Consider the following 21,583-nt stretch of genomic DNA (forward strand, 5'->3'; position numbering starts at 1 on the left):
ATGGATTGAATTTAAAAAGCATCCATTTCTTCCAGAAAAGTCTTCAATATTGTCTTTACGATGTAGTTTAGTATTCTTTAATTATTTAAGGGTATAAATAAAGTTTTTTCAGTACCGTAATTACATTATTTTTTGGCGACCCGGAAGTTATTCTGTTCGCGCAGGCGCAAATGAGCTGATGGTACGGATCGTGCTACCGGTACGGATCGGTTAGCGACAGTGCATGCTGCCAATTTCACTGAAACTAAACCCAGGAGTGGCTGAACAATATGGCCTCCCATAAAATGGAGGATGTTCTTTATGAGAAATGCTGTGGATTTTACACAACAGGAGAATACAGTGTAAGGTCCATCATGGCTAAACACAGCCAAAAAAAGAATCTTTAGATTAATGTGGACATTTTCGACTTTGACCATTAACCACCCAAACAAGTATAGAGATTATCTTTGTGCATTTGTAGGGGAAGGACGTATGGCACCAAGACAAGGCATGAAGTGTGAAATGAGGCGTAGCAGCAATGCGTGTTCACTGTAGCCGTCTCCGTCAGCAGTAGGCTCAGACCTTTTCTCACCAGGCTCTGCTCGATTACATCATAAACCGTATAGTTTATCATGAACAGATCCATCCGTTCTTTAAAAATGGATTGAAAAAAAAAAAGAACTGGAAGGGCGAATGTCCCCAAAGCAATCACAAGTTATCATCGTCCTTTGTCAGATCCGTGCAAAGACACGTCCTGCCAGGAGTATTGCACACGCAGGTGAAGGTCAACGCCTCCATCGAAATGGCAGAGCTCTGCCGTCACGCTGAAGAATGAGTCTTTTTTTTTTCATTTCGCACAAATGAACACGGTAAAAAATGTCAAAATCACGCCTCGCTAACAGCTTTTTTATTGCAGCACACATCCCTTCAGTTTTCTGTATCTTTTATGTTAAAACATCCATTTATTAAAAAAAAGTTGAGTCTGTTCATAGTTTATTTGGGAGCGGTTTGGCGAGTGCATTTTGGCAGTAAATTCAAGTCTTTGTTTTATGTTGTTGTTGTTGTTTTTTGTTTGTTTTAGTCAAGCACATTGACAGCCAGGAGAGTAGATTGGTCTGAAGCAGACAGTGGGGATCTTTAGGTCAGCGGAGTCTCAGCGCTCTCGTTCTGCCCCACCCTGACAGTCTGTCCATCCCAGCAGAACGGGGGGGCGATCACATGCCGGAGGCGCCCAGTCCCATGCTGGCGGTGTGGCTCATACAGGGCAGCGTTTGAACGGTTTTGGGGAAGTCGTGGGTGAGGATTCGTCCGTTCTCTCCTCCGCTCCCGTTCCTGCTCATCCTGGTCAATGTGGAGCAGCGCATGGCGTCGTTGATGGACTGCTGCCGGGAAACAAACAGGTTACATTCAACCTTTAAGACTTTAACGACACTTTAATTACTTGTATTATATCTTTGCATGGGCCGGTCTCAGTTATCAAGGTATACAAAGGTTTTTAAAAGGTATTGTTTAAAAAAAAAGCCTAAAAGTGTTCAGCAAATCATTGTTTTCTCCATCTGATTGGAGCTTATAAAATAATTAATCTGAGTACTTATTGCATGGGTGCATTTTTGCTGAGTACGGTGCAACAGCCTGATCGCTCTCTGCCTTGTTTAGGGCAAAACATTTCTAGCCAAGTTGAATCTCTACACCAAAAATGCCCAGAAATCTATTCTTCCCATTAAAACTTGACATATTAAATACCCAAAGTGTGATTCTCATACAAGCATTATCTAGAAGATAAATTAAATCCGGCTTTCCCCTCTCCACAATCAATTCTTCCTATCTACAGTTGGGGATACGTTTCAGCCTCATGGTGTGTCCTGCATCGTGTACCTATACAGGGGTTAACGAGGGGCGATTAGCCTCTCACGACTAACCTGACTCCGACAGATGGATTTACTCCGCATATCCATCTGGAAACCTTCCGTTGAAGTAATTTTGGAAAGGGGCGAAAATACTGGTTAGCTGATTGGCCTATGTTGGTGATAGACGGGCCAAATAAACCAATCAGATCAACGAAGCATATGACGTAGTAACAGAGCGACAACGAAAACACAACCACAAGCCAGTCGGGAGAAGAGCAAAAACATCCTTTCCTCTGAGAAAAGCCTCCAGAGCAGTGTTTTGCTATTCTTTCAGTGAAGAAATACTCTGTAATTCCGATAAAACTTGCTCGATAGCCACGCTAACGCTAGTTTCATCGGCTGAAGTCGCCATGTTCTTTAGACTGAACTGCCACGCTTCTCGTTGCGTCACACCTCAACCCGCCTCAAAGCCAACGCTGATTGGACGTTCGTTTGGTGAACGGCTCCAAATGTTCTTTAACGGAGAGTCTCCAGACTGATCTGCGAGTGAAATCTTGAAAGCTCGCGAGATCAGGATGGTCTCACGAGGCTATCTCACGACCACCTCCCAATCAGAAATCGTAACGTCAGGAGAAAATCAAACATGTTGGAAATTCAGTCGGCCGTGGTGAGGTGTTGGTGCGTACAGTAGCATCCATTCAAAATGTCCCCACTTTGATTGTCCCTAAAATTCCTTTTTAAACATCAATCTTTGCACTAAAATATTCTGTCATGATTTGTGGACATTAAGATCTAAAGAGAAGCTCCATCTCCTGGTCAAACCCTGTAATTCAGTGAAAGGAGGAGTCAGAGTAAAAATATATGCCCGCCCAGGGGACGGAGGAGTGGGGTCACTATAGTGGCGGGAAGTTGGAGGGGATTTTCTGGGAGTTGCAGGGAAGTTAGCTTCCATTCGGCTGGTGTTTGACTGGGAAGGGCCATTTTTAATTGGCTCCTACTGTAAATTCTGCTGTTGAAGCAGAGCTACAAGACGATTTGCCAGAAAAGGGTTTCTGTGGGTCATTAAAAATCATTAAGAATCATTAAATAATTATTTTCTAAATTAAGGCCTTAATTGGCATTATAATTCATTAAATGTGATTATCTAGCATTTAAAATGCCTTATAAAAAAAAAAGTTTATAAAAAGAATTTCGTCAGATATATTATGATATATATATATATATATATATATATATATATATATATATATATATATATTTGTGCAGAACTGCTTCCGGTTGATCGTAAGCCGTATGTTTGGAAAAGAAGCTCGAGTCGGAGAGAAAAAGCGAGGAATTCGGGACATTGCTGCAGCCTGTCAACGGTAAAGATGACGAAGGATTTTGATGTGTATATATGAGAGTCGTGGGTACATGTTGATAGCATTAAAATGATTTCTAAGAGCATTAAAAGAACATTAAATTAGTTACTTATTCCGGTATAAACCCTGCAGAACTTTGCGCACTTGAACTTTGTGCAAACAAGGTAGTTCTTCTTCTTCAGATTGAAGAGTCCGACCAGCGACATCTCTCGGCGCTGAGTCGTGTGGTGGACATACAGCACGAGCAGTTAGGTGGCATCAGAGCGTCGGGCCGTACGGTAGAAGAAGAACTTCGTTAGCTTTTAACTTTTAAAGCTGTAGCTGAGGACAACGATTGAAAATATCTCCCAGTGTATGGCAGGTCTCAACAATACAATTCAAGATATGAAATATCTTTTTGAATTAGAAAGTGTGTAACATCTTGCTGTAAATCAGAAAGACAATATACATAACTTTATCACACCGTAATCGATACATATTAGATTTAATTGTTGCTTTTCTGTTGCAAACAGAAACCATTACATCACATTTTCCTTTAAACCTTTCTTAGAAGTGCAGTTATACCTTGAAACTGTGATATTTTCACTGACACCGGCCCAGGCCTGTCATCTAATAACTAAACACAGAAAGCTAAAGCATTGATTGAGCTTGCAACACATAGATTAAACGGTACGTTAATATGAAAATATAAAGCGTTGCGTTCAGTCTTTACTCACTAGAAAAATCGAAATCTAGATTAGTATTTTTTTCTTAAAAAGAGTGCATTTGTTCTTGTATTGAGGAGGTAAAAGAGACATTTTGCCAATAGAACGAGACAGTTTACATTTAAAATAAGAAAACACAACTGCATTGTCTTGTTTCAAGTGCATGTTATCTAATTATCTTATTTTAAGAATAAAAATACTAATTCCATTGGCAAACTACCTCATTTACCTACTCAAATGCAGGGTAAATACACTCGATTTAAGAAATTTTTACTGCTTTCTAGATCGTTTTTCCAGTGCTGCGTCAATAAGTTGAGAGTGTCTTTATGTTTCTTGCTTGTGAAGGGAAAAAGACTGACCTCATACTGCTTTTATTGCTGTTCACTAGAATCTGAACAATTCTTTCCAGGTTATAACTCCTGGAGCAGGTTGTTGTGCCTTAGTCCTACTAATTTGTAAAAGGAGGAGCAGAGCATAGTGGGGGCAGTAAGAGGGTTGCTGGGGCTTCGCTCATTGCCTTAATAGCTTCATTCTCCAATCTAGCGTAATAAAAGCCACAAGGCTGGAAAGCTGAATCTAATGATGTGTGAGGACCGTGTGTGTGTGTGTGGGTGTGTGCGTCCGCAGACATGTGCCTCTTTGTCGTCGCACCCTATTCTGTATCTGATTAAATTGGGCAAAGCAAATGTGATCTTGTGAAACCTGTAAGTGCTGCACGGGGATTGGAGAGTCACACCAGCCTCTAATTGGAATGGTGTTGTCGTTCCCTTCAAGGCAAACGCTCACAGAGGCACTGCTGGACTGAAAGGCTTCTCAAAACCTGCATCAGAATACTGATCAGGAGCTTTCTGGTGGGCTGATTAAAATATCACAAGATCCCTCTTTTTCTCAGCCCTGACGTGTATTTTTCTGCTTTCCTGCACTGGAAAAAAAAATACACTGGAAATAAGTAAACGTTTCTTAAATTAAGTGTATTTACACTTATTTTGAGCAGGTAAATGAGGTGGTTTGCCAATTGAATGAGTACTTTTACTCTTAAAATAAGATATTTAGATAAAATGCACTTGAAATAAGACAATGCAATTGCATTGTCTTATTTTAAGTGTTAAAGCTACAGTGTGTAATAATTACAGGGATATAAAGTCAGAAATTTAATATATTATACATAACTATGTTATTTATCATCACCTATGAGCTCAGCCTTTTAACCATAATATTTGCGTTGCCTTAGAATTCGTTATTTATAATTACATAGGAGCGGGTCTCGCAGCCATGGAGGCTGACATCTTTGCGCTACGGTAAGCGCAGAGGCAACAAACTAGCGATTGCAAGATCTCCCATGACGCTCAAAAATAACTACGGCAAGTTGAGAGAGATGAACTGAGACGGTACTGAACAGTAGATGGCAGTATTATGCCTGAGAAGCGTTTAGTCTGCCTGAAACCAAAGAAGAAGAAGAAGAAGCAGGTATACTGCGCCTCAGTAACAAGAAAGGTAAACAAGGCGGCAGGCGTGAGTGACTTTGCAAACTGTTTGGCACTGTGTGGCCAAACATCAGACGAATGGAGGATCATGCCTACTCTGTATCACAACGAAAAGCGGCGGACACCGAACCCCCGTCATCTAAGAAGCGGAAACACGACGAGAATAAACGCAAGAGTGACAAGAAACGGCAAAAAACATTGGCAACATTGGCACGGCATTTACACGATGGAAGTCACTGATGGAGGAAAAAGGTTTTCAAAGTGACGCTCAAGTTGCCAGTTTTCTCTTGGACAGGTAATTAATCCTACACACACAATTGTCTAATATCACTGCAGTTTTTGGAGTACAGGATGCTCAGACCTGTCTAAAACAATAACATGCTGCGTGATGATGCTGTTACTCTCCAGTATACTTATTCAGCAACGTCCCTGACGTTTCACAGGTAATGATTCAGTAATTTTCTGTAAAATAATTTTCTGGATATATACCTCGGTTACTTCTCTCCGGCTCCTTTGGAGATCTTCAAGCCTTTCCTCCTCTGCTCTCACCCCGCTGGCTCCCCTCTCTCGCCTGGCCCTAGCTGCACGGCCTCCCTGCCTTCGCCCTCGTCCTCTCCCTCGCGTTGTAACCCCCGTGCCACCAAAATGACTTAGACTCTGTAAACGGGGAATATATATTCTTCCAGCGAACACAATCTCGCTGTTAAACTAATGACTACAATTACTTCGTCTGTTTATATCACCATGCAAAGCAGCTCACCAAAACGTCACAACGATGTAGAAAAAATAACGGGTATATTTATTATCTTAAGTCTACATGAAATCTATACCCTACACAGACTAATGAAACACTATCTGTAAAATTATCTATGTAAACAAACCTCATCACTTGAGAAGGTAGGTGATGCGGACGTCGTGGAAGACATTTTGTCCCGTAACGCTCGCCGTACTGTTGGGGGGGAGAAGCGGTGGGGGGGAGATGTTCATGTTGCTGCGGTCTGCAGTCTGACCGCTAGATGTCGCTGAAAATTACACACTGTAGCTTTAATTGTCTTGTTCCATTTGCAAAATGTCTCTTATCTTCTCGATCCAAGAACAAATTCACTTATTTTAAGAAAAAATTACTTATTTAGATTTGGATTTTTTCCAGTGTAGAAATCCAGATAAGACATTTTTTTCTTAAAATAAGTGAATTTCTCTTGAATTGAGGAAGTAAGAGACATTTTGCCAATGGAACGAGACAATTTTAATTTGAAATTGGAAAACACAATTTCATTGTCTTATTTCAAGTGCACGTTATCTAATTATCGAATTTTAAGTGTAAAAAAACTCATTCCATCTCATTTATCTAAAAAAAATTTGGCTTAAATAGAGTTAATTTAAGAAATTTTGACTTAAGTCTAGATCGTTTTCCCAGTGTGAAGTCCATACACTGCAAAAACGATCTGGAAATAAGTCGACATTTCTTAAATTAACTGTATTTACCCTTAATTTGACGAGGTAAATAAGATTAATTGCCAATGGAATGAGTATTTTTACTCTTAAAATACGATATTTAGATAGAATGCACTTAAAATAAGACAATGCAATTGCATTGTCTTATTTTAAGTGTTAATTGCCTTGTTCCATTTGCAAAATGTCTCTTATCTCCTCGATCCAAGAACAAATTCACTTATTTTAAGAAAAAATAACTTATTTAGATTTGGATTTTTTCCAGTGTAGAAATCCAGATAAGACATTTTTTTCTTAAAATAAGTGAATTTCTCTTGAATTGAGGAAGTAAGAGACATTTTGCCAATGGAACGAGACAATTTTAATTTAAAATTGGAAAACACAATTGCATTGTCTTATTTCAAGTGCACGTTATCTAATTATCGTATTTTAGGTGTAAAAGTACTCATTCCATCTCATTTATCAAAAAAAATTTGGCGTAAATACACTTAATTTAAGAAATTTTTATGTATGTCTAGATCGTTTTCCCAGTGTGAAGTCCATACACTGCAAAGACGATCTGGAAATAAGTCGACATTTCTTAAATTAAGTGTATTTACCCTTAATTTGACGAGGTAAATAAGATTAATTGCCAATGGAATTAGTACTTTTAGTCTTCAAATAAATTTATTAGATAATATTCACTTGAAATAAGAAAATGCAATTATTTTTTTCTTCTTTTTAAATGTAAATTGTCTTGTTCCATTGGCAAAGTGTCTCACTTACTCTTCAATTCAAGACAAAATACACTTATTTTAAGAAAAAAAATACTTATTTAGATTCATATTTGTTCCAGTGTATGAGTGTGCTTTAAGGGGCTTTGAAGTTGGATGAATAAATCAAGTATTTCTGTAAAGTCAAAGAGTCTCAAAAACAAAGAAAGTCTTTTTTTTTTCTATCTGGACATACAGCAGTTTCAGGTTAATCTGTTTTAAGCTAAAGCAGCGATGGAAGACATGCGAGTTGCACCAGGACCTTCTCACGGTATACATATAAACGATGTTCACCACAATGGGCCCCTGCGATTGCAAGACAGTCAGCAAAAAGAAGAAGGAGCGAGGAAGAGAACTGCTCAGAGCGACAGAAGAAGGTAGATGAACCACTGTGATTTAAATTGCCTTTATATCTGTGCTGGAAGGGAAATTGCTGCAAAGTGCACCAGAAGATTATTGTAATAAGTTCAGTGATGTGGTTTTAACAAGCACCCTGTTAGGAGAATTTCCTTGGCTGATTTTTTTGAATTTTTAAAAAAAAACTTAAACTGCAAAAAAAGAAAATGAAAACCTGAGAAAAGTTTTTTGAATTTATAGAACCACTAAACAATCTAGGTGTCAAATAATTTCATAGTGTTGTGGAAACATTTTTAGATAATCTTATTGTTTCTTTTGTAATCCAACCTGAATGAGACAGACTTTAATGCTGAAAATATTACGTAAAAGTTTATCTTATCATAAGGAATAGTGAAAAATACATGAGTTCTATCAAGTTCTGTGGCTTCGTTCACACTGCAGGCCTTGATGCTCAATTCCGATTTTTCTGTGAAATCCGATTTTTTGCGTTGCTGTTCACCATTTAAAGCCCGATCCGAGAATAAAACAAAACAGAAAATTATTTTTTTTTGGTTTTAAGTCCTTATTTGGCCTTTTAACAAAATATGTAAAAAGAAAAAACAGAAATACATTTTTGATATTAATAATTTATTACTATGTGATAAGTCAAGATTATTTTTTGTGTAGTCTTCTGTTATCAGGTATATCTGATTTAGTACAATAGGATTTTGAGCAAAGTTTTTACCATTAAATTATGCAAAAGGTGTCAGACACAAAACATTTCAGAAACCGTATGTATCAAATATGATACATTTGGCATTACAGGGTTAACATTTCCAAATGTACGTCGTTGTCACAAGCCAGCGTGCTTCGTGTTTATGGAAGCAAACATTGACATCTGCTTCTCGCAATCTTTCCAAACCTTGAAACCTCAATCTTTCCAAGATGGTTAAACATAAATACTGCTCTCCGCTTCATCGTCCGCCATGGTTTGTTTTTCTTGCCACTTCTGTTTAGCAAGAAGCAGAATAGTGAGCTATGTTGGTTACTAATGACGTTCAGGTCGGATAAATGCGACCTGGTCGTGACGGAGGTCGCATTTGAAAAGATCAAATTGGTAACGGATCTAGGACTAAATAGCCAAGTGGCCTGGGTCGGATTGGAAAAAATCTGATCTGTGTTGTTCAGACAGTTATGAAAAGATCAGATCCAGGTTACATGTGGGCAAAAAAATCGGATTTGGGTCACTTTAGGCTGTGGTGTGAACGTAGCTTTAGATGCACAATTTGGAGGTGTGGGTTACAGTTTGTTTGTTTTTTTTACCAGCAAAGGTTCTAATGATTTACTCTATATCAGCTAAAATGATTAAAGCAAGATAAAAAGATAAAAATGATATCTGACACTAATAATTCATGAAAATTATTTATTATTTATCGAAATTCTACAAATAATATATTAAAAACCTGTAATTCTAACTGCAAGTATGATATGCTGAATGTAGGAATTTGCTGAATACTTTTACAAACTATTTTTACGAACACATATTTATATTATATATTTTTTATTATATCTCTTTTATTTAGTTTTTTATGCTGCTGTAATTTTGTTAACTTTGCTCCAATTTATTGCATCCTTATTACTTTCTTAAATTATTTTCCTGCCAAGATACCTAAAAAAATGACTTTTGACAAAGCAACACAAATAGATTCACCAAAAAAGGAACATTTTTTTCGTTCGATGTCAGATAAGCAAAAACACAATTTTTTTTCTAATATAACAAGTTAGAATAAAAATTGCACGCTTACGTTTTATAGCCCAAATCAATCTGTCTTGTTGACATCCCTCCAAACCAGCGGGATGAAACTTTAATCTAATAAGCAGTGCTGAAAAGTCAGAGGTCATCTTTGATTTCTTTGTTTTTTAAGTTCAATCAACAAGACTTTTTGTCTCATCAATATAACTAGTAGTTTTTTTTCCCTCTAAAGTATTTTGTTAACGCTGTCTTTTACAGTACATCAATAATCATGTAATAACATGGTAATACTATGCAAGTCACACTATGCTACTTTTTGTCTTACCATGTTTTTACGTTATGTTGTACATGAAAGCTGGAATAACTATTTTTACACTAAATATACCGTATTTTCACGACCATAAGGCGCACCGGACTAAAAGGCGCACTCTCAGTTATGTGTGCCATTTCTGTATTTAACACACACATAAGGAGCACCGGACTATAGGGCGCGTTTTTTATATACAGGTACATGTCCTCTCAGGTGGATTTTCTCACTTAAAAACATATTAAAACTACTTTATTCCCACTGATCACAGCAAATAAAGCTGCAAGGTGTATTTATTACAAAGTATTATTAAAACCTGGGAACCTGCCGTGAGAGACACATCGCTGATGACACAGGGCTGTGATTACTCCTCTGATACAGTTTATTGACGCATAAATTAACTTAAAAAATAGGCAGGATAATAATCTGGATGAACTGACTGCAATGATTAAATTTTCAGGTGGACTTTCTCACTTAAAAAGATTTAAATTATTTAGATGAAAAAACACCTGCTGAGGTGAGTCCGGATGCGCCGCGGCCCAGAGGCTGCTGTTGAATTAAGTTTTCAGGTAGAAAAATAGAGCGGGAGCAAAACTGAGTATGATTGTGCTTTATTCAAGTATTTATTACAAAGTATTAATCAAACCCCTCAAAGTCCTCATCCTCTGTTTCTGAATTAAACAGCTGCGCTAAATCCGACATGCCAGTTCCCCCTTCTTCTTCGTTTATTCACGCATAAATTAACTTAAAACATAGGCAGGATAATAATCTGGATGAACTGACTGTAATGATTAAATTTTCCGGTGGACTTTCTCACTTAAAAAGATTTAGATTATTTAGATGAAAAAACACCTGCGGAGGTGAGTCCGGATGCGCTGCGGCCCAGAGGCGGCTGTTGAATTAAGTTTTTTAGGTAGAAAAATAGAGCGGGAGCAAAACTGAGTATGATTGTGCTTTATTCAAGTATTTATTAAAAAGTATTAATCAAACCCATCAAAGTCCTCATCCTCTGTTTCGGAATTAAACAGCTGCGCTAAATCCGACATGCCGGTTTCCCCTTCTTCTTCGCTGTCAGAGTCACTTTCCGTGCCGGGCGGCTCCTCGGAAATGATGCCGGCTTTTGCAAAAGCTCGAACAACAGTCCCAGCAGAAACGTTAGTCCAAGCATCTACAATCCATCCGCAAACGGTGGCGTAACTTGCCCGGCGCTGCCTTCCACTTTTCATGGAACTGTGGTCTCCGTCTGTCATCCATCGCTCCCACGCCGCTCGCAGCCTTACTTTGAACGGGCGGTTCACACCGATGTCGAGCGGTTGAAGCTCCTTTGTCAGACCTCCCGGAATAACAGCAAGCACAGCGTCCATTTCTTTGACCTTTTTTTTCACATCGGCTGTGAGATGGGCACGCATGGAATCACAAATTAACAGAGATGGAGATGCGTGGAAAAAACCACCTGGTCTCCTTACATACACCTCCCTCAGCCAAGCTTTCATCATCCCCTCGTCCATCCAGCCTTTTTCATTCGCCTTAAACCCATCAAAGTCATCATCCTCTGTTATCCTCAGCATTCCTCTGAATAAAACAGCTGCGCTAAATCAGACATGCCAGTTTCCCCTTCTGCGCTGTCAGAGTCACTTTCCGTGCAGCGCAGCTCCTCAGAAATAATGCCGGCTTTTGCGAAAGCTTGAACAACAGAGCCAGCAGACACAGTCCATCTACAATCCATCCGCAAACGGTGGCGTAATCTGCCCGGCGCTGCCTTCCATTTATCATGAAACTGTGGTCTCAGTCTGTCATCCATCGCTCCCACGCCGCTCGCAGCCTTACTTTGAACGGGCGCGTCACACCGATGTCGAGCGGTGGAAGTTCCTTTGTCAGACCCCCGGGATAACGGCGAGCACAGCGTTCATTTGATTCATCTTTTTTTCACATCGGCTGTGAAATGGGCACGCAGCGATGGTGATGCGTGGAAAAAAGCACCTGGTCTCCTCACATACACCTGCCTTTCATCATCTCCTCATTCATCCAGCCTTTTCATTTGCGTTAATATCATCAGAGCGCTGTGTCTCGCTGTCAGCTCCCAGATCAGCTTCTCTGATTGGTTGATGCGGCGCGTCCAGCAGCAAAACTTCAATTTCTCCATCTGAGCAGCAGCAGCGCGTTGGCGGTGCGTCAGATGCTTAAACGCTCCCGACGTGCTGCACCAAAATGCGCTGCAGGACCTTTTACTGCACCTATATGCGCGTCAACCATTGACTTTGCATGTAAACTCGCTACTTCTGCTGCACCTGCTGGGTCCGGTTCACACCGATGTCGAGCGGTTGAACAGCGAGCACAGCGTTAATTTGTTTCCCCATGTTTTTCACATCAGCTGTGAGATGGGCACGCATGGAGTCACATATTAACAGCGATGGTGATGAGTGGAAAAAAAACACCTGGTCTCCTGACATTCAGCCACTCTTTCATCATCTCCTCAATGAGGTGGTCTCAAAAGTCGCAGTTACAACACACATAGGGCGCACCGCACCATAGGGCGCACCGCACATTTTGAGGGGAAAAAAAGACGTTTAAGTGCGCCTTATAGTCGTGAAAATACGGTAACAATACAGGTTGAACTTAAATTGAAAGTATGGTGAACATGATTGTTTGCACAACACTATAACGAAATAGTCCTGTCAATGACTCTGTTGTAGGGATTTGCTCTTTTTTTTTTGTATCTAAGTCACTGTTAAATACGGAAGCCAAGAACGGTCGTGTCCCTTTAATACTTTTTCATGCCTTCTCGAGAAAACGAGTTAATTTTCTCATTATCTAAAGATAACAAAAGCCGATTTCTCATCATAACGAGATGATTGGTGTGTGTTAAAACTGATTACATCCTTCAATACCACAACAGCGGGAGAGGATTTATAAGTCATGGCAGTCTATGTGTAATTCTGTGAATAATCCTGTTTTTAACTTTTAGATAACAAGATGACGTTGGTGGTTTGATGATTTGCTTCCACTTCTGATTCATAAGCAAATAGACCTATGCCTCCGGCGCCTTAGTGTCGGGTGTTTTCTGAACAGCCCCGATGTTACGCCTTTAACAGGTAGAAAATATGAGTCTAAATGAGTCTAGATAGAAGACGTCCCTCTCCCCAGCCACTTGGTCCAGCTCCTCTGGGGGAATCCCAAGGCGCTCCCAGGCCAGCTGAGAAACATAGTCCCTCCAGCGTGTCCTGGGTCTCCCCCTGGACCTCCTCCAGGTGGGACGTGCCTGGAACACCAGGGAGACGTCCAGGAAGCATCCTAACCAGATGCCCGAGCCACCTCAACTGGCTCCTCACCCTATCTCTAAGGGAGAATCCAGACACACTACGGAGAAAAATATTTTCAGCCGCTTGTATCCGGGATCTCGTTCTTTCGGTCATGACCCAAAGACCATAGATGAGGTTAGGAACGTAGATCGACCGGTAAATCGAGAGCTTTGCTTTTTGGCTCAGGTCTTTCTGAGATCGAGATCTCCCGCTTCATCTTCCCCTCATTCGTGAACAAGACCCCAAGATACTTTAACTCCTCCACTAGGGGCAGTACATCCTCCCCAACCCGGAGAAGGCACTCTACCCTTTTCCGGCTCAAGACCATGGTCTCGGATTTGTTGGCACTGATTCTCATCCCGGCCGCTTCATACTTGGCTGTGAACCGCTCCAGTGAGAGCTGTAGATGGCGCCCTGATGAAGCCAATAGAACCACATCATCTATAAATAACAGAGACGCGATCCTAAGGCCACCAAAACGGATCCCTTCAACAGCTTGGCTGTGCCTAACAATTCTTTCCATAAAAGTTCTGAGCAGAAATGTCTACTGTATGTAATGAAACCAATCAACCACTACGACCTGAAAATGAGTGAAAAGAAAGAGGAAACTAAAAAAACTGATTATCTGCGCACACACGGTACCACGACTGCACAACTAGGGGCCCCGCAGGCATGGATGGACTGGGAATCCAGGGCTGTTGGCCAGCCTCATTCTTTACTCATACAGGTTAATTAACTTGTTATCTCAAGAAATCAATAACCGTTTTCTCCTGATAAGATAATGAGAAAACAATTCATGGTTTAACCGTGATAACGAGATAGTTTTGTCATTATCTTGAGAAGGCAAAAGAAAAAAAAAAGTCGAGTACGACCGCTCTCGGCTTCCTTAGTTATAAGCTTATTAACAACCAAAAATTACATCACATATCTGTACTGAGTCAGGTCATGGGACGAAGAAGCGTTTTCTCTCTTATTGAGCAGGTACTAAAATAATATGGATTAGCCCAGATGAAACCATCAAATTTTAAGAGAAGACATAAAAATATTTGCAGACCCTAAAGAAAACAGGCATAAAGGCAATTTTGAAATCAAGTGATTAAAAAGCACCGGAGAAAGTCGGTAACAAAGACTGAGTAAGGCAGCGGCAGAGGTAGAGAGAGGTAGAGGACAGCGTTGGCACTGCGGTGGAAGCCGTGAACGGCCCTATTGTGGTCACGGTTAGATGGGCAGGACGGGGTGGAGGCAGACGCATCATCATCATCATCATCATTGTTTGATCGCAGCGTTTCCTACCCCATGGCTGTGCTCTGCCCTTATATCTTAACAGTGTTGTTGGCGTACAGGCCGTAGCCCTGCAGCTCAGTGTAGGGGGCGCTAGCACCACTTTCTAAGGCTGAGCAGTGAAAGGCCTGAGCGGCTGTGGCTGCCGCGGCTCGCGCGGTCGACACCTTCATTCGGTGGGACTCGGTCCGCGATTTGTAGCAGAACTCCACCAGTGCCACGAGCATGGCTAGACCCAAGCCTCCAATCAGGATGTAGAAGACGCCTGCCACATTGCTGAGGCTAAGAGCACTCGTCTTGTCCTGGAGGGAAGAGGAGCAGGGAGAAGGGCCAGAGGCCAGATGTGAGAGAGAACATTGGAACAAAAGTGGTACAATATATGACTAAACATTACACACACACATATATATATATATTATGTATTATATATATATATATATATATATATATATATATATATATATATATATATATATATATATATATATATATATATATATATATATATATATATATATATATTTTATTTTTTTTTCAATTTACAAAACATGCTGTCTTACTCTTAACAATTATGGATCAAAATTCAATACATTTACATGCAGTCAGAATAATCAGTTAACAGTAAGTGCCTTGCAAATGTATAATTTTCCCTTAATTGATCCTATTTTTTTGGTGTTAAAACCAAAAGCTTTAGTGCATTTTATTGGAATTTACATGATTACTCAAAGTATTGCATAATTCTAAAGAAAAATTAAATGCAACATGATAATTTATAACATGTTTCTAAGACCAAACTCTAAAAGTATGTTTCTCTTTATTCACCCAAAAATACATTATTGCTGTAAGGTATTTTATATAACTATAACTCCCTTCCTCTATACTTGCTAGACAGGAAACCATAAAATAAAAAAAAATGTTGCAATGACCATTTTCCAGAAATGGAATTGCTAAATAGATAATATGTCTCTACTATTATAATTCTCCAAGTCCAAATATGGTGACAAGCGCAATGAACACCCTCTTCTGTCCCTCATTACACCTGTGCCTCCCTTTCACCATAGTGACCACAGATTTGTTTATGCGAAAGTTTGCACCTGACTTTCAAAAATGCTTAACGTTTAAAAAAAGAAAGTACAGTAACTGTAAACATCTGTTTTGGGTTGGTTAAATCATATTGTGGCTGATAAACAAAAAAAAGAAGAAGAAAATCACATTTGCACATTTTACTCCCAGTATTTTACAGCATTCTGATGATCAGCATCTTTCCCACATATTTATGAAATCAATCACTGTAAGATTTTATGCAAATATATATGCAGAATCTTAGTAAATCAGGGACCTTATTGGAAAAATTCAAGGGTTATGAATACTTTTGCAAGGCACTGCAGTCAAACAAGTAATTAAATCCACAAAAACACGCATACCAAACAGATAAACTGGACTGAACAGGGAGGCTCTAACATACAAACATAAGAGAACAGGAGCCACATAGGTAATCACCATCCATTTGAACAGGAAGAGGAAGGTCCCATAATGTCGGTATTAACTGTATATCCTGTTTTTGTATCTGTTTTATGTTCTCATAGAAAAAGCAACACTTGATGACTAACCGGGCAGATGGAGTTTTTACTCCAGACTTGGAGCTGAAAAATACATCATTAGGCAGCATCTCAAAACAGCAGGCTGCAGAAAATCTTAGTTATGCTCCCTCAGTGTTTGCCATATTTTACTATCTGCACCAGTAAAAACTTTCCTGTAAATTATTTATGCTCCAGCTAATCTGTCGGAAAACAGAGAATAGATGTTAAAAGCCATGAATAAAATGTACTGCTGCCACACTAATCTCAATGAGGGGCTTTCAATGGTTGTTGACATCTATGCTGGCTAATGCATTCCAACACTGCAGGAACAGAGAGAACAAGGGGAGCACATGACACCCCTGTAATAAATATGACGCATCCTGTCTGAGCTTGCCCTGTTGAGGAGATTTTAATTAAAAATAATGGAAGGAATTCATAAATCACCTAGCAGGGATTTATTCCACTTTCATTTTTAGTCATTTTGTGTATAATATTGAATTACACTTGTGAGCCTTCCATATCTACATGAGCAGAGGCAATATTTATGAATTATTTGGAGGTATTACTAGTTTTATCGCAGCTAACAATGTTTATTTCACATTAAAAAGAGCCGACAAAGATTTGACTCTGAAAGGAATCAGGAGAGTGATTAATACTCCAGCTGATGTCACCTATCTTCAACCTCTTGAGCCTGGCCCAGCTGACACCAGCTGATGTTTATATTATATGTTTATATGATGTTTATATTTATATATATATATATATATATATTTATATATTTATATTGCCTTCGACTGTTCTAGTTAAACAGTTCTACTACAACATATTTTCTTTAATCCTACTTTTTTTATTATTCTTTTTTTGTTTCTGCATTTTTTATTTTATTTTATTTACTTATTTTTTATTTATTTATTTTGTTTTTTTTTCCTACTTGCTTTGATTCTGTTTTATCTTCCTATATTTTAATCATGTAAAGCACTTTGCATTGTCTTTGTACTGAATTGTGCTATACAAATAAATTTGCCTTGCCTTGCCTATATATTTATAGAAATGGCCGAAACACAGTCACATGGTGTTTCATCCACACGCCTTTTAAATGGGGCTTTAAAATTTCCGTTTTATAGCTGTGTAAACAAATAAAATTCCACCTAACATGTGTGTCTGCTTGAGTAATGCAACAGCGGGTATTCATTTTTAGCCCCGCCCCCTAATGGCCGGTATCATTGGAAACTAGAGGCTCAGATCTTTCCAAGGAGGGGTCGTAGGTAACTGTTTTGATGATTTCAGGTGATGTCACAGGCAGAGATGGGAAGTAACGAAGTACAAATACTTCGTTACTGTACTCAAGTAGATTTTTCTGATATTTTTACTTGACTTTACTACTTATTTTTATGGCGACTTTTTACTTCTACTCCTTACATTTTTACACAAATATCTGTACTTTCTACTCCTTACATTTTAAAAAAATTGGCTCGTTACTTTAGTTTTGAATCATTTCAATGGAGTTACCGTTATTATTTTTCACGTCATCAATACCAAATTCAATCTAATTGGATGGGAATCTACGTTGCATTTGACGCACCACTACAAGATGAATCGACAGATTCGGCGGTATTCATTCGCGGCAAATCATTGCAGCTTGGTGGCGGTGGCGTTAGCATAGTAGCATGGACGACGAGATGATTGAAAATGAACACAACGGAGATCTAGTCCTATTGGCAGACATCCATTTAAAATGTAGGCAACGGCATGAAAACAGTGGTTTCTACTTTTACTTTTATACTTTAAGTAAATTTACAAGCCTGTACTTTGTTACTTTTACTTGAGTAAAGAAGTTTAATCAGTGCTTCCACTTTTACCAGAGTATTTTTTAACACAAGTATCTGTACTTTTACTCAAGTACGGAAAGTGAGTACTTTTGCCATCTCTGGTCACCGGCATGCGTTACATAAGCTTGCTTTGTTATTCTCATTTTCTATTCAGTTTAGTGACATTATTGGTAAATTTCAATTAAACGACGGCTAAATCTTAGGAGCAAAGGCTTTGTCTTATGCAGAAGGTGTTCAATAATGTAAATCAGCATATTTGTCTGACCAGATTGCCTTTTATGTGTTGGAAAAAAATTCATTTGGCCCATTTTGGCACTGTGCCATAATCCCATTTCCGTCTATTGAAACCTTTGTGGAACAAACATGCTTCGAGTTATAGTCAACATGTGGATCTATAAGGTCTCAGGGTTCATCCAGAGATTCAAATGGGGTTTCATGGTGTTTTGCAGTGTTTATTTTGGAAAAGAAATTTGGCAAGGCTAAATATATATATATTTATTTTTGTTTAATCACCTATAAATCAGACATGGTGGCATTTAAAATAGTGGTTCCACCTGAAAATGCCTTGCTGTCATACAAATTCAAACAATTGTATTTCCAATTTATAGTTTGGGAGCTGTACTTGCTTTAACTCACATATTTAATTTCAGGTAGAATTTGCTCCTACGAACTTAAGGGGTTAACTTCTGAATCTGGAGACAGGTGTGTTGTACAGGTCAGTATCTGCAGTTTAATGTCTCCTGTCCACAGTAATAACATTTTGATATAAGGTGCTTTACAACCTTTTGTTTAAAGTGGTTGGATTTTAGAAATGTTCCATAAATTAAGCAAATGTTTTCAACTTTGCTTGTTTGCATTTGTTGCAAAAGGTAATAATCAGTAAGCATAAATTCTTCCCCAAATGTATTAATGTTTCATGACATCAGATCGACTATTTCTTTAAACTCTAGTGAATTTTATTTGATTTTAGAAACTCTTACAAAATGGGAAAGAAATGAAATCCATCTATTCAGATGTGCTACACTCATGTTAATCTATAGAAGTCATGACATGAACCACATTAAAAAATTTATAATTTTAGATGATTTATAGCTTTTTATAATAAAAATCAGATATTAATCATAATAAAATGCATCCAAGGGTATAAAGACTTGATTGGATACCGATTTAGGAAAGGTTACCTGTATACTCTGTTAATTTCTGGTACCTTGTATGGATACTCTGCAGTCTGGATGCAGGGAACTGCATCTTTGGGTTTTGGGAAAAACAGATGGACTCTAAGGCTACGTTTACCCTGCAGGCCTTAATGCTTAATTCGGATTTTCTTTGCGTTGCCGTTCACATTTCCAAATATATACGACTTATATGTGATCTCCTGTGTGAACTGCATTCATACAAAGCAAGTGTCCTGCATGCGCAGTAGAGGAACCATCCAGAACATGGATGGTAGTTACCGGAGCTCATCTAGCGATCTTTCCCAACCGTAAAATATAAATCTTTTCATTATGTTAAACATAAATACTGCATCATGGTCCGCCATGGTTGTTTTTCTTGCCTCTTCTGCGTAGCAAGAAGCAGAATAATGTCGGCTATTAATAGCGTTCAGGTGGGATGAATGCGACATGGCCGTTCAGAAGCGGATCGCATTTCAAAAGATCAGATTCGTATCGGATTCAGGACCACGGAGCCAAGTGGCCTGGGTGGGATTGGAAAAAAAAATCAGATCTGTGTCGTTCAGACTGTAACTTTAGGAGGGAAAACTTCACTCATCTGCTTATTGAACTGGACCAGGCTTTAGGTAAGGAAATCACTTCTCTCTGTGGTTTGCTCATTATCAAATATTTTAGTTATACTAAATTAAAAAATGAAGTATAACAAAAACAAAGTTAGAAATTAGTTATTTCATATTGAATTTTATGGACATTACTCCCTTAGGAATAAAGGACTGGATTCAAACATTTCATATCTGACACAAACAGAAGCTGGATGAGGACCCAGGTTCATTATGCCACTTTGTACAGTCAGAGGAATCAATTAAATAACAAGAAGCAGCATCTTTTTTTACTCTGACTCCACCCTCTCACCGAATTACAGGGTCTGACCAGGAGATGATGATTCTCTTTAGATCTTAATGTCCAAAAATCATGACAGAAAGAATATTTTAGTACAAAGATTGATGTTTAATAATGAATTGTCGGGGATCAGCCAAGGACCTATCAAGGACAGTGGGGAAATTTTGATTGGCTACTCCTATATCTATTTGAAATTAAGTTTTTGGTGCTTTTCCTTTTTTTTTTTCTTTAAATAAGGGTGCCAGTAATATTACGACAGAGTATTAGGGGCCAGGCTAGAGATTTCTTTTTTCTATTATGAGAATAAATTAATAAAATTACAAGAATAAAGTTGTCAAATTATGAGAAGAAAGTCGTAAAATTATGAGAATAAAGTGGTAATACTAAGAGAATAAAGTCCTAAAATTACGGGAAACAAGTTGTATTTTATGACATCTCCTTCAAGAAGCCCTTTCTTCCCTAACATGAGGAATGTGGAGCAAAATGTGAAGTTCTACTTTAGCATCGGTTTGACAAATCAGGAAATCTTTTAGCAGCAGCATCAAACTGGGCAGGATGTCAAAGTGGACTCTGGTTGCTCATTGGTGGAGCTGGTTGGCCGTCATCTGCTGGGCGGAGCTCCAAGCTTTCTTTCTGAAACGGGTTGTTGTATGATGACTTTATTACGGTGGCCCGGAAGTGCAAACTGCAACTACAAATCTAAAAGCGCTACTACATTAAGGAAAACATAATTACATTAACCTACCGGAAAAGGTAGGTACCAGTGGGAAACATGAGACATCGCTGATTGGACGCCGCCGCCGTTTGACCCTTGAAGTTGCGTCGTCTGAACAGTCCAGCTTCTTTTAAGTGTGTCTTTAGTGTACGCAAACTAACTGAAATTTTGTGATTAGTCTTGAGCATATCCAGTATCGCCTCGTACGTATGTCCTGATTCAAAATATTCCTAGATAACGGCAGCTATGTTTGGGGCGCCGACAATATCCATGTTTTAAAAGCCGCAGCAGGCAGAATGACTTCCGGTTCAAGGGTGAAACGGCGCCGTCGTCACATCAGCGATGTCTCATGTTTCCCACTGGTACCTACCTTCTCTGGTAGGTTAATGTAATTGTGTTTTTCTTAATGTAGTTGCGCTTTTAGATTTGTAGTTGCAGTTTGCACTTCAGGGCCACCGTACTTTATTCTCATAACATTACGGCTTTATTCTCGTAATGTTACAGTTTATTCTCGAAATAGAAAAAAATAATCTCTAGCCTGGCCCTAATACTCCGTCGTAAATCGCAAATGGTGTGACAGTTCAGGAAAAAAAAAACATTAGATGGGCATCAATTAAGAAATAAATACTCTGATTCCGTCTGTGTTTATTTATTCCTACATCTATCCGTACGATAAATAATGGTGCACATGACCACTTCCTCACACCCGAACCATTTGGTTAGGAAAGACTATTTTAAATCATCTAATCTTTGGTTGACATGCACCTTTTGACCAATCATAGTAACATTTAAACACTTAGATTATTTAAACTACAGACTATTTTATTTTATG

At 38.8% G+C, this 21,583-nt stretch overlaps 1 protein-coding gene across 3 annotated transcripts in view; it reads right to left on the reverse strand.

Annotated features, from left to right (window-relative positions):
- Nucleotides 1-163: 163 nt before the first annotated feature.
- The window catches only part of gria1a (glutamate receptor, ionotropic, AMPA 1a), a 152,513-nt gene continuing 131,093 nt past the window's right edge, over nt 164-21,583 (reverse strand). Inside the window, exons 13-14 of one of the 3 annotated variants that reach the window (XM_038268207.1) lie at nt 14,723-14,857; nt 164-1,358 (exon numbers count right to left, since the gene is read on the reverse strand). In XM_038268207.1, the coding sequence (XP_038124135.1) occupies nt 1,194-1,358; nt 14,723-14,857 (300 nt within the window). In that variant the 3' untranslated portion in view covers nt 164-1,193. Of the gene's footprint in view, nt 1,362-14,567; nt 14,858-21,583 lie in introns of all 3 variants that reach the window. The other 2 variants (XM_038268205.1, XM_038268208.1) reach the window with 2 other exon arrangements.

Source organism: Cyprinodon tularosa, unplaced genomic scaffold (genome assembly GCF_016077235.1).
Source record: "Cyprinodon tularosa strain WSP-4 unplaced genomic scaffold, ASM1607723v1 ctg698, whole genome shotgun sequence".
Classification (NCBI taxonomy): domain Eukaryota; kingdom Metazoa; phylum Chordata; class Actinopteri; order Cyprinodontiformes; family Cyprinodontidae; genus Cyprinodon; species Cyprinodon tularosa.